This window comes from Equus przewalskii, chromosome 20, assembly GCF_037783145.1.
Source record: "Equus przewalskii isolate Varuska chromosome 20, EquPr2, whole genome shotgun sequence".
In the NCBI taxonomy this organism is placed as follows: domain Eukaryota; kingdom Metazoa; phylum Chordata; class Mammalia; order Perissodactyla; family Equidae; genus Equus; species Equus przewalskii.
The window spans coordinates 50263326-50278736 of record NC_091850.1 but is presented as its reverse complement, the minus strand read 5'-3'; the positions used below and the strand labels follow the sequence as shown (position 1 = coordinate 50278736).

The 15411-nt window shown below is 40.8% G+C and overlaps 1 protein-coding gene across 2 annotated transcripts in view; it reads right to left on the bottom strand.

Moving 5' to 3' along the window:
• Positions 1-4299: 4299 nt before the first annotated feature.
• Positions 4300-15411, bottom strand: part of SEMA5A (semaphorin 5A) — a 460685-nt gene continuing 449573 nt past the window's right edge. For both annotated transcript variants that reach the window (XM_070587216.1, XM_008513162.2), the window contains 2 exons: positions 14339-14550; positions 4300-11905 (listed from right to left, as the gene is read on the bottom strand). In XM_070587216.1, coding sequence (XP_070443317.1) covers positions 11786-11905; positions 14339-14550 — 332 coding nt within the window. In that variant the 3' untranslated portion in view covers positions 4300-11785. The remainder of the gene's footprint in view (positions 11906-14338; positions 14551-15411) is intronic.

Below are 15411 nucleotides of genomic sequence, written 5' to 3'. Positions count from 1 at the left end.
CAATGGTTTGAAACAATAATCAATGGTTTGCCCTCTTCAAACGCTGTGGGATTTTATTTTCTTTTTAATTGTACAACATCCCAGATGCCAGAGAGTGTTTAGTAAAATATTGTTTACTTAAATAGTATTCACATTATACTTCCATTTATAATAAAAGAAAAAATCACAACGATTATATTTGTTGAATGCTTAGTATGTGGTCAACTATTTTGCTACATGCTTTGTTTCTATTAACTCGAAGAGTCATCAAAGTAAGACACTTATTATCTCCATTTACAGATGAGAAACTGAGGCATAGAGAAGTGAGCAGTCCCAAGGTTATCAGCCAATAAGGAGCAGAGCCACTGTTGGAACCCAGCCCAACACTGCTTTCCTCTCATGAGGGTTTCCAGGTCCTTGGAAATGGAACCAAATGCACAGCTGTCTTAGTCAACTCTGTCTTCCCATTACCCAGCCAAAACCTTTTATCTAGTAGTACAGAGGTGGAGTATCATGGAGTTAATGGAGCATACGCTTCATATTTCTAGGAGGTTCTATGGGGAAACTGAGGTCGGGATACATTTAGTTTGGGCTTAGAGAAATGTGTGTATATGGCTTGCAGTCATCTCTGTGTACGGTGACGTTATTGTAGGCATCTCGTTGTCGATATGGGAGCACTCAGCCTCCCTCTGTCATGTCATCCATGTGTGGACACGAAGATGCAGTATTTGAGAGGCTGTCCTGTAGTCCCCAGCCCCTAAAATCTGTGAGTCGTCGGGGAGAATGATTTGGAAACACAGAGCCATAAGCTGGTTTGTGTAGGTAATCATCATAATCTCTCAGTACACAAAAGAAGTGGATAGAAGTGTTCCAAAATTTGACAAAAATCCTAAAATTTTACATGTGATTACACATAACAAGGTGTTATTGCTAAAGATAAATCAACCATGATTAAGAATTATTTTCTATTCTCAAGATAGAAAAAGATACTATAGAAGTGTTATGATGAGTCAAAGTACGTGCAAACAAGGAAATATTACAGATGTGTATCTGGCAGTTAATTAGCACGTGTTCCGTTATTTTTCTTGAATTTATTAGCTGTGTAGTTTCTATCAGATTTTTTAAAATTTGAAGTGATTTCTTTTCTAAATCTAAATAAATATTTATTTTCATACTTGATTTCATAGTGTGAATTTTGTATTCTTTTTCTTTCAAAGGTTCCCCAAACTATGTAAGCTTCAGATGCTTTAAAAATGGGATCTATCCTGCATATGTGCTAAAAATTGCAGATGTCACAAAGATTTAAGTTGAAATGACTAGAAGCTCATGGAAAATGTTTCTCCAAATTCAGAATGCAGCCCCTGCAGCTGTCATGTAACTTGTGCGAGTGTGTGTTCCCCTTGTCCCTTCAGCAAACAGGAGCACCTTCTAGCTTCAGAAGGGAGACCTTCCAGCTGTGGTGCTTATCCGTGAGTGTGTGTGTTTGGATCCCCTCTCTGAACGGATGTTTGGCAATGGCTGCCCATTCATCTTCCTGATAGGGATTTTCCTGGCACCATGTTGCTGCCACCACCATTCTTCTCCCTGGGAAGGGTGAGGCCTGGCCACCAGGGGGCAAATGGTCTCAGAAGGAGCACAAAGAGATCTTGTATATGCTTCTACTAGCAGGAAACAGGAAGTGACACAGAGCAATTCTGAGGTGCAAGAGAGGGAGGAAACTGAAGAGAACTGTGGACAGGCATTTGCACAGCACTAGAGTGTTGCTGTCTTCACTACTCTCGACTTCTAAGAAAAGATGGCCCATGAGACTGATGTGGGGTTCGTGAGCCAAGGAGTCGAAAGAATGATTTCTTAGACTCTTAAGATCTGGCAGTAGTGCTCTTTTATTTAGAGAATAGTGTGGAATAGCATGAGGACAGGACCCATGGGCAGTCAGAGCTTCTGCTGCCCCAAGTTGAGGCTTAGAGCTAAATTTAAGGCATAGGTATGTGAGTTATCTCTTTACAAGACAAAGAATATGTAAAAAAGTTAAAATGGTATCAGTGCCCTTAGGGTCCCACAACTTTTAGATAAGAATCAAACCTGATTGAGTAAATGGCAGAAGTCACCACTTGAATATTATCCTCAGCTAAAGACAAAGGAGGATTGGGGGGGGGGGGTCAGTTACATGAGGTTGCCAGACAGTAAACAACTTAAGTTCTTGCCTCTGGCATTGATTAAGAGTTTCTAGAGATAAGGCCATCCCCCTTCTTCCTGGCACAGAGAGGGAGGCATCTTCACAGATAGAGGTTTCCCTTAGAAATGTAAATGTTTCCCAACAAAGGGACAAGCAAATTCCACTCCTCGGAGCCTGCTTCTCATCTGTAGTTTTAAAATTAACCAGCCTAAAAATCCTCATCAAGACCACCACTGTGACAAACCACGGACCCTCTGCAAAGGCCACCACAAACACCAACTAATATTAAGCCTACGTATGTTAAGACTGAACAATCATGACTGAGCAAAGTTTTCTCTGTGTTCTACAGGAAGACTCCTTTTCAAAATATTAATAGCAGTTTTTAAAATTAGAGATGAACTCTTACAGTTGCTGTGGATGGTGTGAGGAATCATTTCACAGAGGGTTCCTTTTGGACTTTATTTCCTCTGTTATGCTTTTAGCAGCTGGGCTAAAGAGCTCTGCACCACCCAGGACTATCAAACGCTTATCAAATGTGCTCCTTTTGCTTTCAGTCCTGGTTCTGACTGTGATTGCAGGGGTGAGGTGAGCACTGTGAATGCTTCCAAGGTAGATGTATGTCAGGCAGATTAACGAGAGAAAAGCCATTTCAGACGTCATTTTCTGTTTGGTTTTATAAACAAACTATTTTAAAGAAATAAACTGAGCATAAACCAAGTCTAATTCCAGAAAAATAATACTGTTTTGGATATTATTTTAAGGACAATTTCCTCCTACATTAAATACCTACAGTTGTGCAGTCAACCCACTCAATCATTTCTGTTATTCCTCACAAGCTGGGCTTGAGGAGACCCTTTAAATGGAAGTTTACATTATATATTTCAAATAGGTCCAGAAAGATATTTAAATCATATTTCAATTTTATTTTTTTTAAGGACAAATGAAGTAGATTCTAAAAAGAATTGGATACATGCGTATTGCCTAAGAACATCTAAATATTAGAATATATCACTATAAATACAAAGATTCACAAAAAAAATCACAAGAAAGAAAATTGTGCTACAGCACTTATTTATTCCACTCGCTTTCTAAACTAACAGCCAAATGTAGGTTCTTTATGGAATGCTTTAAAATTTTAATATTTCATAGGATACAGATACTCAGAATCCAAATTTAATTGGTCTGGGATGGTGTCTGGATGATATTTTATTAAAAACTCCAAGATAATACCAACGTGCAGCCAGAGCTAACAATCTCCTAGATCGTCAGCCTGCTCAGTGCGGGGAGAACACACTGCCAAGGAGCTGTAGGATATTATTCTTCTGGGACCCCTTTAGCACTAAAGGACAGCCAACCTCCCAACAGGAGAGAAGTCGTTTAACTATGTAGCCAGCCTGGGTCATCTGTGAAAATAGATTTGAAACATTAGTATTTCATTAGTTGGGGTTAAAAAATAGTTTAATCATTATAATATGCTTCCCTAGTTTATAACTTACATATATTTATATATGTGAAATTATACACATTTATATATACATATACGTGTATATATTATATATATCTATGTAGAGAGAGAGAGAAAAAAGAGGAATGTCAGAGTGAGGAAGGAAGGGAGAGAGGGAGACAGAGAGAGAGAGATCTAACGGGATCATGAGTATTGAAATACGGCTCTCTCTCAACAGAGTGGTTTTCCTGGACTGGGCGTCTTCTAGCTGTGTTCATGCTGACTGACAGTCAGCAGTTCATTATAAAAAAACTTTGTTTTATGCAAGGAAGAATGGAATATGATGTGTTGGAGAGAAGATGAGCATAATATAACTTAATAAATCATCAACAGTACCTGATACGGACTTCTTGTAAATTAAAAACCTGATTGGTTTCCTTGTCACACATTTCCTATTGCCCACAGAAACATTTCTAAAAGTTCTTTTCTACATCACAGAATCATCATGAAGCTGGTTGGTCCTGTCCTGGTCACCACTCAAGAGGCCTTGGGATCTGAAGAACACACAGGAGCATGGTCTGGGGTTTACCCAGGAGGTCATCTGCAGTCTCACTCAACTGAAATGCTTTCCTTCAAGGAGCCTTAGCACGTCTGGGGACACAGGGGATGCTGAGGCCATGCAAAGAAAAATGCCACTAAATTGTTTCCTAAATGGTTGGATTTATTTCAATGCTCACATACAATTGAATGAGACAAACTATTTACATAAAACATAAGTACAAAAAATATAATACAATTTATACTGTACATAATCAGGATTCTGTTATTTAGTCCCCAAAAATGTTGGCAGATAGAGATGAGGAGGGGGTTGTTATGAAAGGAAGCTTGCTGCCCTGTTAGCAGTACTCAGGATCATTCTTCATGAAGTTATTGTTTAAAAAAGGTGAATAGGTTTGGGTTATAGAAACTGGCAATTCACCAAGGGCAGTGAGTGAACATGACATCTTTACTTCTGTGATGATAGCTCATTTTATCTTATAAATATGTTCGTTTTCCTCAGAGTTGAGGCTAGGAGCAGGTGTGTGTTGGTTTCTGCTGACTGGTTGGGTATCTGCCCCCCGCCCCTCCCCCACTTCCCTTCTCTGAACTTCCATGATTGATCCAGTGCAAGAGGCAACGACCTCCCTGCCTGGGCTGCCACAATCGGTGTCTTAAACTGACTTTTGGAAATAATGTATGTGTCAGGTGTCATTAACACACTTTCTTAGATATAGACCTGGACAGCTGTCAAGCGAGCATTTAAGACCAGCAAATTGATGAACAGAGTAGATAAAAGTGAAGACCATTGGAAATTTGTATTGCACATTTCTAAGAATAAGGTTTCAAAAGACACCTTGAAAATTGAACGTAAGGACTGAAAAAAAGTGTGGTGCACCCAATGGCCCTGTGAGGAAATACCCAGCAATCCACGAGCATTCGCACAGGGCACCCAAGGCTCCATCTTCTCATTCAAATGAAGGGGAAGGCAATGTTATCTTATTCTAAAAAAGCTCCAATATAATTAATATATATTGCCATTTAAAAATTAATTTTAAGGTCAGTAACTTTCTGCAGTTTACCAAGGGCTGAAGTTAGCTTTGGAGAAGGTTCAATGAAAAAAAATGAAATGATCCCAAACAAGTTTATTTTGTATCACAAAATAGCAACAGCAAACTAACACAGAATGAGCCATTTAACATTTCATAACATCTTCAAAAGTCACATCAAGTGGCATAACACACAAATTTTGTTACACACCTTTGAAGAATCCTACTTGGACCAAGTTTGTGCATTTTCTTTGCAGATGATGCAGAAGTTCAGCAGGTGCTTGGGTTGAAGATTAACACTATGCTTTCTTTCAAAGTGCAGAAGTTCAAGTTTCATTTTGGCCAACAGTCAGGGTATAGGGGCAAAGCAATCAACTTTAGCACAGAAAACACTGTTAATTTTCTTAACCCAAATTAAGAGTGATAACTTTGCGAACTTGTGAAAACAGTTTTGACATTAAAAAAAGCCCAGCAGGCAATGTGCTAGGTGGCTCTCATTCCACTCACCATTTCTGTGCCAGCCGTCACCCGCCTGTGTCTGATTTTCCTGTATCTATACACTTGCCTGAAGAGGGACAGTGACAAAACCCTTTAACTTCTAAAGGCGTCACATTAACATTCCTATTACAGAACAGATGCTAAGGTGTTTTTTGGAAGATGTAAAATTAAAGTGATGTCAGTTTCTGGAAGGCTGAGGCTGTTTCACCTAAATTCTGAACACACCATTGCCTATCCTGGGGCCATACCCGCAGTGGGAGCAAAAATCACATCTGACGACGATGTGCTTCTTGGTCATTTTCTATTCCTGAGTTCAAGAGGTATACAAGAATGATTTTATTCGAAGTACAGCCAATCAATGCTCTGCTTTGAATTGGAACCAATAATATGCAAATGAAATAATAAATCATCATCTTAAACAAGGCACTGGCAACTTTTTATAAGAAATTAAATTATCTGCACTTATAGGGGGTGGATAACAATGCTTTTCTTAGTGACATGATAGAAGGATAATTTGGACTTTCCAGAATCAAGATTTTACTCCCAGCTCGCATTTATCCAACATGTGAACCATTCTGAACTACCATTCAAACCACCATTCACAGATTTGAACCATTTGGTGTCAAATGGCCAAAGAGCTGAGAAAGAACAGGCTCTTGTTTGAACTCTTGGCCTCATATTTCTGACTAAACCTGAAGAGGTGGAATTAACTGCATTGCCCACCCAGCATGTTAGTTAAGAAATGCCATAGAGTGGTTTTCTATCTCCATTTTTCTCCTTTCAAGTTTTAAAGTGTCCTTTACTAGTTACTGTCATCATGTCAAAGTAAAACATGAATGGGAATCGATGCTGACTCTGGTGATGGGTAACAAGCTTGATTGCTCTCTATGGCAGAACTAATATGATCTTTTAAAAACACTGAATGAGGCAGCTTTCATAAGAACAGTACACTTTGTGTCAGGCTCTGAATTTGATTTTGATGATGCTCTAAGTCCCTTTGCAGTGTGAACTATATTTTCAAAAGAGAAGAGGTTCCATTCCTGATGCTTCTGTGACATGTACCAAATATTTGATAATGCAACAAATGATCATTGAAAAAAATTTTGATCCATTTTTCTCCAGAAAATACGTGTGGTGCATCTTTAATATAATCCATAAAAAAAAAGAGTATGGAATAGTCATCTTAGAAATCCCTGCCAACAGTTCAACTTTACATCTTGTTCATTATTTTTCAATTTCCAAAAGAGAAAAGAAGCAAGGATTAAAGCAATATATTTTCCTATGTTTTACTAGGTTATCAAAATAGATAATCAGAATGCCTTGGTTGAGTATTTGTCGAATTACAAAATATCTTTAAATCAATTATTATTACTGGCCCCAATAGGGGAGAACAGCAGAAATAAATTCCACAATGGTCTCTGGTCTGCAAATATTTTATCCTACATGGTAATACACTGTGAAATGTTTGGCAGCCCCTTTTGTGCTTTTCTCAGGTCAAAGTGAATGTTACTCTATGCTCTCCCATTTTACATCCATTGATCAGAGAAGCAGAGGGCTCAGAATGGCTTTCTAGTGTCTGATAATAGATAATCATAGGTAATGAAATTTGGTAATGTGTCAACATAAATCACCAAGTCAACATAAATTACCATGAAATAATGGAGACATTAGAAAGAATGAATGTGCTGGGCATGGCCAACGAGATCTGTGGATTCCAGTTTGTATCATCTTAAAAAGAAGAGTGGAGAGTTTGCATATGACTTGATTTAGGGTCATTATTTTAATTTCTATCTTCATGGACATTGATTATTGGAGCTGAAAGACTTAGGCACAAGACGGCCACATAGAGAATGGCTGCTCTGAGGCTGACTCAGTTCATGGGATCCACCATTGGTATCTCTTTCCTCTGGATAGGTGCCCCAGAACCATCTTTTGAGATAGAAATGCTGAATTCAGTGCAGCTACCCCAAAATGCCACACACAAGAAAATCCCAGTGGAGTGTAAAGACATCCTGGGGCTAAAAAAGGTTGATGGTCATGAAGCAGTCAATGCTGACTGTGGTTTGACAGTGTTGGGGAAACATTTATAATTTATTCTAAAAGTCAGAAAAATGTCATAAAGAAGCATAAAGAAATGTGTAAACTCAAACACTATCAAGGCTGCACTTTCAGTGAGCATTAAGGAAGTGTTTACACAAGATGATTAGCTGAGTGAAGACTTGATCTATTTTTAAAATAAAACCTCCTTTGATCTTCAGTTACACGCTGATGGATTCCCTCAGGTAGCCTCCGGGACATGGAGAAGTCTCCCCGTGCTGAGACTTTGTCCATAACTGCGACGCTGGCCTGACCCACTAATTCCACCAAAGACTCCAGTGGAAACACTCAGCCACATGGGCTTTGATGCCCATGAATGTCACCCTTTGGCGGATGAATAAGGAATAAGGACACCTTTGCCTGCAGTCTGCACAGACGATCCTGGGAGAGTGCAAGGATCAGACCCACACGGACGGTCCATGACACTCGGCTTGGGAGTGACCAGGTCCCCTTCTTTTCACAGTCACCTACTTGTCTGATCTTCTCCCATGTTTGCTTCCTTTCTCTTTGGCGTCACTCCGCGAGTCGATGGGTCAGGCCCCTGGGTCACCCTGGACCATGTGGACTGACCTTCCCATGGACAGGGGCTTCTCCGCGGCAGGGATGCCTCGCGCTCAGCCACTGTTAGTTCCTCTTCAGTTCCTTCAGAATCTCTGCCCAGCCTCCAGATAACAAGGAACCCTCTCTTTTCCCAGTGTCAATGCCTGCTCTAGTCAGAAGCTACTGGATTAGCCTTAGTGGAACTTCCCAGGGGGAGCAGGGAAGTTCAGATGCCTCACACCAGTTTCCAGGGGCAGCAGCATAGAAATACACCTAAAGCGAGCTGGGCAGATAACTGAGGAAACGCCGGAGCCTGGTGAGGGTGGGGCTTCATGGAGCACAGCCTGATCCTGCACCCCCTGAGCTCACTGAGCGCATATCACTCAGGGTGACAAAGCCCACGGTTTCATCACAGCCACTCCTCTACAGAGCTATCGTGGGAAGACCATGTGCTATGCTGCATTTGGGAATTCCGTGTTCTCCCTTCTGTAAAATGTTAGTGCACTGTAGGGGTGACATCACATGGTGACTAGTCCAGTCTGGAGAGAGGACCCTGAACCACACTGGGAACCACTTCCAAAGAATTCACGTGTGAGACTAAAGTCAGTTTCCTAAGGAAACCAGCCAAACTTCAACTGTATCCAGAAATAACCCTAGAAGTTAAACTGTGATTAATGTCATTTGATGGTAGGTTCAGAGAAGTGCAGCTTAGAAATATTAGTCTCTATTTGTGCTGCTTGGATCAAAAGGAAAGAAAAAGACAGAAGAAAGAGACAAGGAAAGAAATAAAGAAAGCAAGAAAGAAACCAGAAGGAAGAAAGGAAGGAAAGAAGGAAGGAAAAGGAAAAGAAAAAAAGATAGAGAATCAAAAAGTCACATAGAAATGTATAACGTGACCAGTGGCGGCAGCAATCCCAAACACCCCAACCTAAATAAGAGCTGGCGTATGAAGGACACCGCAGGAGAAGGGGTGGATAGCATGGTGGAAGCCAAGCCCATGAGGACCCATGCAGTAACGAGGGGTATGGAGCGATGCGTATAGACATGAGCAACAGCTATACAGTGCTGGCAAAAGAAGAGTTACTCCACAGCTGGTTAAGATAATTAGAATATAGCTAAAATTATTCTAAACCAATGGATATTCTGTAAAATAAGAGGAAGAGAGGAATGAAGGAGGGAGGGAGGGAGAGAGAGGGAGAGAAAGAGAAGCCAGGACAGTTTTCCTCTGAATAGAATTTCAGGGAACAAAAGTGAGGGGATTTCTTGGCAGTGATAATCGCAAAGTTTATGTAATCAGTAACATGAAAATTCTGTTGTGGGGGAGGTGTTTCCCTAGTCATTGCATAAAATTGATTAAAGACCAGCTTTGATGTCATTTAGAAAGCAGTTCCCATCAAGTCCAGAGATGCTTTTCTGAAATATCCCTTTTCCTAGGGGAAATAGAATGACCTTTTAAGCTTAGAAAATATTTGGGGAAGGGATTCAAAAAACAGCTAAGATGTGCTACACAGTGAGGACATTTTTCTTACAGGAAAGTGATGAGACAGGTCGAAGCATCCGTTGAAAATACAACCCAGGAACAATGAGGAAACCATCTGGCTGAATGTCCCCTCCTGAATGTGGCCTTTGGATAGAGACAGAGCAGTCCCACAGAGCATACAAGGAATACAGGAGATGCAACAGGATCACCATTCATTTGCAATCTATCAGACCTCCCAGAGCCCACTTGGCATTTAAATTTTAATTTTAGTAGAGCTGTTTCTGCAAATTTGGGTATATGAGAATATTCTGAACTCCACGACATTCATTACTAAACATAGGATTTTCCCAATACTTTCTGAAATTCTCTCTTTAAATTGGATAGGGTAAAAGCATGTATACTGTCTGTGTATATATTTTTCACAGATCTGAAGGTCCATTTATCAATAAGAATATGTTTTAATGTCCACCCAGGCCTTTATCGCAATGCCCAGAGGCATCAGATGAAGTGTTTCAATCTTGTTCTCACTTTCAGTAATTATTCAACCAACTGCCGTATGCTACTATCAGTTGTCTGTGAGTAATTTATCCTGTTTTTTTCTCTCTCTCCTGGGAACCACTATGAAAAGTATTGTAAGACCCTGAAATGCTTATCAATGATCAGTGCTCAGAACCACGGGGATCATTAAAAACATTCTCCCAGATACCCCAGTTTCTCAAGGTACGTCTTGAAATGCTGTTGCCTCCATGCAGGGAGAAGTGGGAGTGAGTGGACTGGAAGGCAGCACTGAGATAAAAACAAAGGCACCAGAGCTAAACATCTCCTCCTCACCTGACCTGGAGGCAGCAAATGACAGCTTGGTACTTGGGGAGCACTTCAGTATGTACAGCGACAAGCTGCAGAAAGCCAGCGTTACACATCATTAATGCTCTTGGTAGGGGCTGACTGCCATACACCAGTTCTATCAGAGAGGTGGAAAATAAAAGTAGCTTTTCATTACATATCAGTTCTTTCAATACTTTCCATAATACAGACAATAAAAAAGTTGTTTTCAATTATGTTTCAGTACTTTCAATTCTTTCTTCATTGGCATGATGAATGTTCAAGATTTTTCTCTGCAGGGAGAGAAGAGGTGTAGAGTGTACCCTCTCAATAAGTGGTTATTTGATAGACTGGCTCTTCAGGACATTTCTGTGGATGAGACAGGTAGGTAGGCTGAAATCCAAAAGTTAGAATAAGGCTAGTTTTGCAGCAACCTGCAGAACACTTTCCGCCTCATTATGGTCTGTCCTCTGCTCTTTATGCTCACCTCCCCCAGTGATAGCACAGTTACTGCATCAAGACCAATGGTGGAGTGTCTCATATCATCACCTCTGCAGGTGAAAGTCAGATTGAATTCCTGGGCCTCCTCAGGAAGAATCATTCCAAATCCAAACTAATAAGTTGCTTCCAAGAATTCCACAGTATTATCCAGACTGGAAAGACAGGAGATCTGTGGTGAATAACTATATGGCCACATTCATATTCTTCATTTTATCAAGATTATGGACCTCTATGTAGAGGGGTAGGGGGCTTTCATATAAAGTGCCTACTTTCTTGAATTAAAACATCATGAAGATTTAAGTTCAAGAGCAAGAAGACGTTCATATTTCTAAAGACTCCTTCCAATGTGGGTGGTACATTTATTAAAAAGCGCAAGAAAACAACCGACTTGTTAGAAAAATGGACTGAACACAATAAAAAACTTCACACCATGGCTCACTCAACAATGATCAAGTATTGTAGAGCAGATTTTCACGATGTCATATTTAGATTTTTGTTGCTTTCAAAGACATCTATTTTTGGCAGCAATGGGACACTCGTGGCTTGAAATGCACTTGAAATGTATCCAAACTTCATCTTTGAAGTCTCGGAAACATGGGCAGTCATGGAGCACAGGCCTTGAGGAACTGGGGTATTACAAGAAGCCGAAAATATAAGAGCTATTAGTACTCATCATAATTATTGAGATCTGTAAAGTAGGCGTTAGAATAGGTCTTCCCAGTGAGATGTGGGTTGAAGTATTTGTTTCTTTCCTCCAGGATCAAGTTGTTTTTGTTAAATGCCTGTAAAATATAAAAGAAAAGATTTAAGAATACTCAGTAAGTAGTATTTCAGAAAGAAAATATAATTAGGAGACAATTGTGTTGAAATTTGAGCTCTCTCCCAAGACTCCGTTATTCTAAAATGTGTTTTCTCACTTTCTTGCTTCCTCACGTTATTTACCTTACTGAGCTCTTGCCTCAGAACTAGAATGAGGTTGGCAGTTTTTGATGTCTCCCAGTCGATTCTTGAACTTCAGTCAGGAAGTCTCCAAGAGTTAGAAAACCTCAAGCTAAACCTCCAGGAAAGCTAAAGCTCTAGTGATTTCAAATTATCAAACACTGAATGTTACCAAATACAATTGAGGGATGTTTAAGCAGCTTCCTGATTGCCATGGATAGGTACGTTGACAAGAGATTTTGAAGGAACTTAAGTCAATGTGTGAAATTTCAAATGACATAATTTCCTTTTATTTTCTTCACTTGTTAGAAGGTGACCAGTGTAGCCACTTCTGACACAGATGCCCTTCCTCATTAATAGTCATTAAAGCCATTTGTACTTTCAAAGAGCTGAACTATCCCAAGTTGAGGGTAAATATAAAGAGGATCAAAATAAAGCTGTAGGATGACAGGCAGAGGCCAACTGTCCGGGACTAGTCTGGGCAAGGTATCAGAAGAAAGTTCTAGAAGGATTCATTAGAGACTAGGTAGAGGTCAGTGCTTTCCAGGTCCTCTGCCCTCATAGCAGCAAGATTTCTGATGATCTTAAGTGGCTACCGGACCTTAAGTGAGAACAGAAGACCAGTTAAATTATCTTCAGATGCTCAAAGTCACAGTGCCCACAGATGAGCTGATGGGTTGGAATCACATTTAGAGGAGCGCCATTCCTGGGTTCCAGACGTTTGTTTGGATAGTTCTTGCTTATAGAAGGAGCTCGTGTTTCTCCTCATACTCTGGGAGCTCTGTTCTGAGAGGGCACGTGGGGCATGTTATTAATTCCTGATGCTTCATTCCCCAGCTCTGTCATCTGATTAGTATAAGGTGCTGATGGATTCTCGATCCTGCTGTAAGCAGGATCCATGGGTAAAAGTCAGTGGGCTTTGTCTCTGTCTAAGTGGTGAAGAATGGGGGCCTCGTGGCAGGGAGGAAACAAGTGAGGACACTGTGGCTCCCAAGACATAAGACCTTCCAATCACCTGCAGTTGTAAAGGCTGAGGATATTCAATATTCCCACAGGGGGAGGAAACTGAACTTCAAAGGAAACTGTCATAGCAGAGAGAGGGCATCATAATACTCCCTAGGAATGTTAATGGGAACCACCAACTGAACAGGAATTTTGAAATTTAGATAACTTAGCTCATGAGAACTTCATTCATGTGGGTGGTAGGGGAGGTTGGGCGCAGTAGACAAGAGCCCTTGATATCTTCCCAGCTACTCTCCTGGCCTCTTGTGTAGTCATGGTAAGAACAACAGCTATGATGTGCTGAGTGCTGGGCCTTATGCACCTTAGTCCACTTAAACCTTACAAAAATGATATGAAAGGATGTATTGATATACCCAATTTAAAGATGAAGAAACTGAGGTTCAAAGAACTAAGTAATTTGTACTCTGAACCAGGATGCAAACTGCCTCCAATAAAAACCACGTTTATTTTACCAGGCACTGTTCAAGGCATTTTCTATAAAATACCTCATTTGATTCTCATTAGTCCCAATTTATTGAGGGGAAAATGGAAGCTCAGTGAGTATGAATAACTGGCATAAGTTTACCCAGATGGTAAGTGACTCATGAACCCAGACTTATCAGATCCAAAGCCAACACCCTCTCCATCCCTTCTTCCTTACAACAAGAGGAAGACTTGGTCATTTACTCTAAATATATGAGTCAAACACTGGATTAATCACCCACTGGAAAATTTAACAAAATACATCACCCCACATCAGTCACACACACTTTTCTGTTATGCAAACCTGAAGAACCTTCATTATGCTTGAAAAGTATGTGGAGACAGTCTTTATAATAATGTAACAATTTTTCTCAGGATGCTATCCTGGTGACCCCTGAAATGGACCTGTAGGTCTGCTGCCCAACTCTGGTCCTCATTCTGTTGCCCAGAGTGTACAAGTCCTTGTCCTGGAACTCTTCTCTTTGAAAGACCTCTCTTTGGATGTGGAAGGCACCATGGAGGCAGAGGTGGATATTGACCAATGACCCAATATTTTTCTGGCATTTTATTTGTTGCTGTTTCTATGTTCTATTATTAACTTAATTCCCAATAGGAGACGCCATCTTTTCTCAGGCAAAGTAAAGCTAAAAAGGCCGTTAATCATAAGGGGGCCTTCTACCTTGCCCTCCGACCATCACCTGCTCCACCCCCACTGAGTTTTGCCAACAGCCCTCAGGGTCCACCTGCCTTCTTTGCACACCTGGCTGCAGCAGTCACTGCCAATCCCTTACCTTGATGGCCTCCACCGAGTCATACTTGTCCAGTTTGTTGATGTGGTTAGTTATGCTGGTGTTGAGAGGGGCAGGTGCAACCGGGTGGATGACAGTGGCATCGTGGGATTGCTGTTGGTACCGCTGGCAGTAGGTGTAGACAAGAAGTGTAAGAAGGCAGCCCAGGATAGAGCTGCTCAGCCCAACAGCAATCATGTGGAACATGTTGAACTCTGGGAAGACAGCACCAAAAGTGATGCTACACCGGAAAAGAACACGCTACCCAACAGCTCAGTGCACTTAGATGAGAAGCCTCGTACCCATTCCAAAGTTCACAAAATCATAGGACTTTCCTTTGAAATGTCATAGCCACCAAGACACTTCTCCACAGTGAGCACAGTGTATTTTAAGTAAATGCTCTTACGGATTATAATCAGTCTTGGTGATCATCTTAGTATGCTAGCAGAAGCTTTTTCTGTTTTTCTTTAAAGGCTTGTACAAGACTCTTCTTCTGTTTCAAGCGCAGCATGATCTACAGTCTATGGGGTTTCTAGGGAACATTTTTTCCATGTTCCTTAACAGGCTGAGTGTCCCTGCATACAGCATGGCTGCGTCCCATGAACAAAGCGAGAATGAATTTATTGTTTCCAATTACTGCTCACCTGCAAACCAAGCTATTTTCTCCCTCTCCTTTATCATTTCATTTATTCAAACATTTGTTCCAATTACATACTTCTTATGTTTTCCATTACAGGTCCTCCTCAGCTTACAATGGAGTTACATCCCAAGAAACCCATTGTGAGTTGAAAATATTCTAAGTCAAAAATGCATTTAATACACATGACCTACCAAACATCATAGCTTAGGCCAGCCTCCCTTAAAGGTGCTCAGGACAGTTACATTAGCCTACGGTTGGGCAAAATCATCTCACACAGAGCCCATTTTATACTAAAGTGTGGACTATCTCATGTAATTGATTGAATACTGTACTGACAGTGACAAACAGAATGGTTGGACGGGTGCAGAATGGTTGTCAGTGTTTCAGTTGTTCACCCTCATGATGGTGGGGCTGACGGGGAGCATGGCTCGCGGCC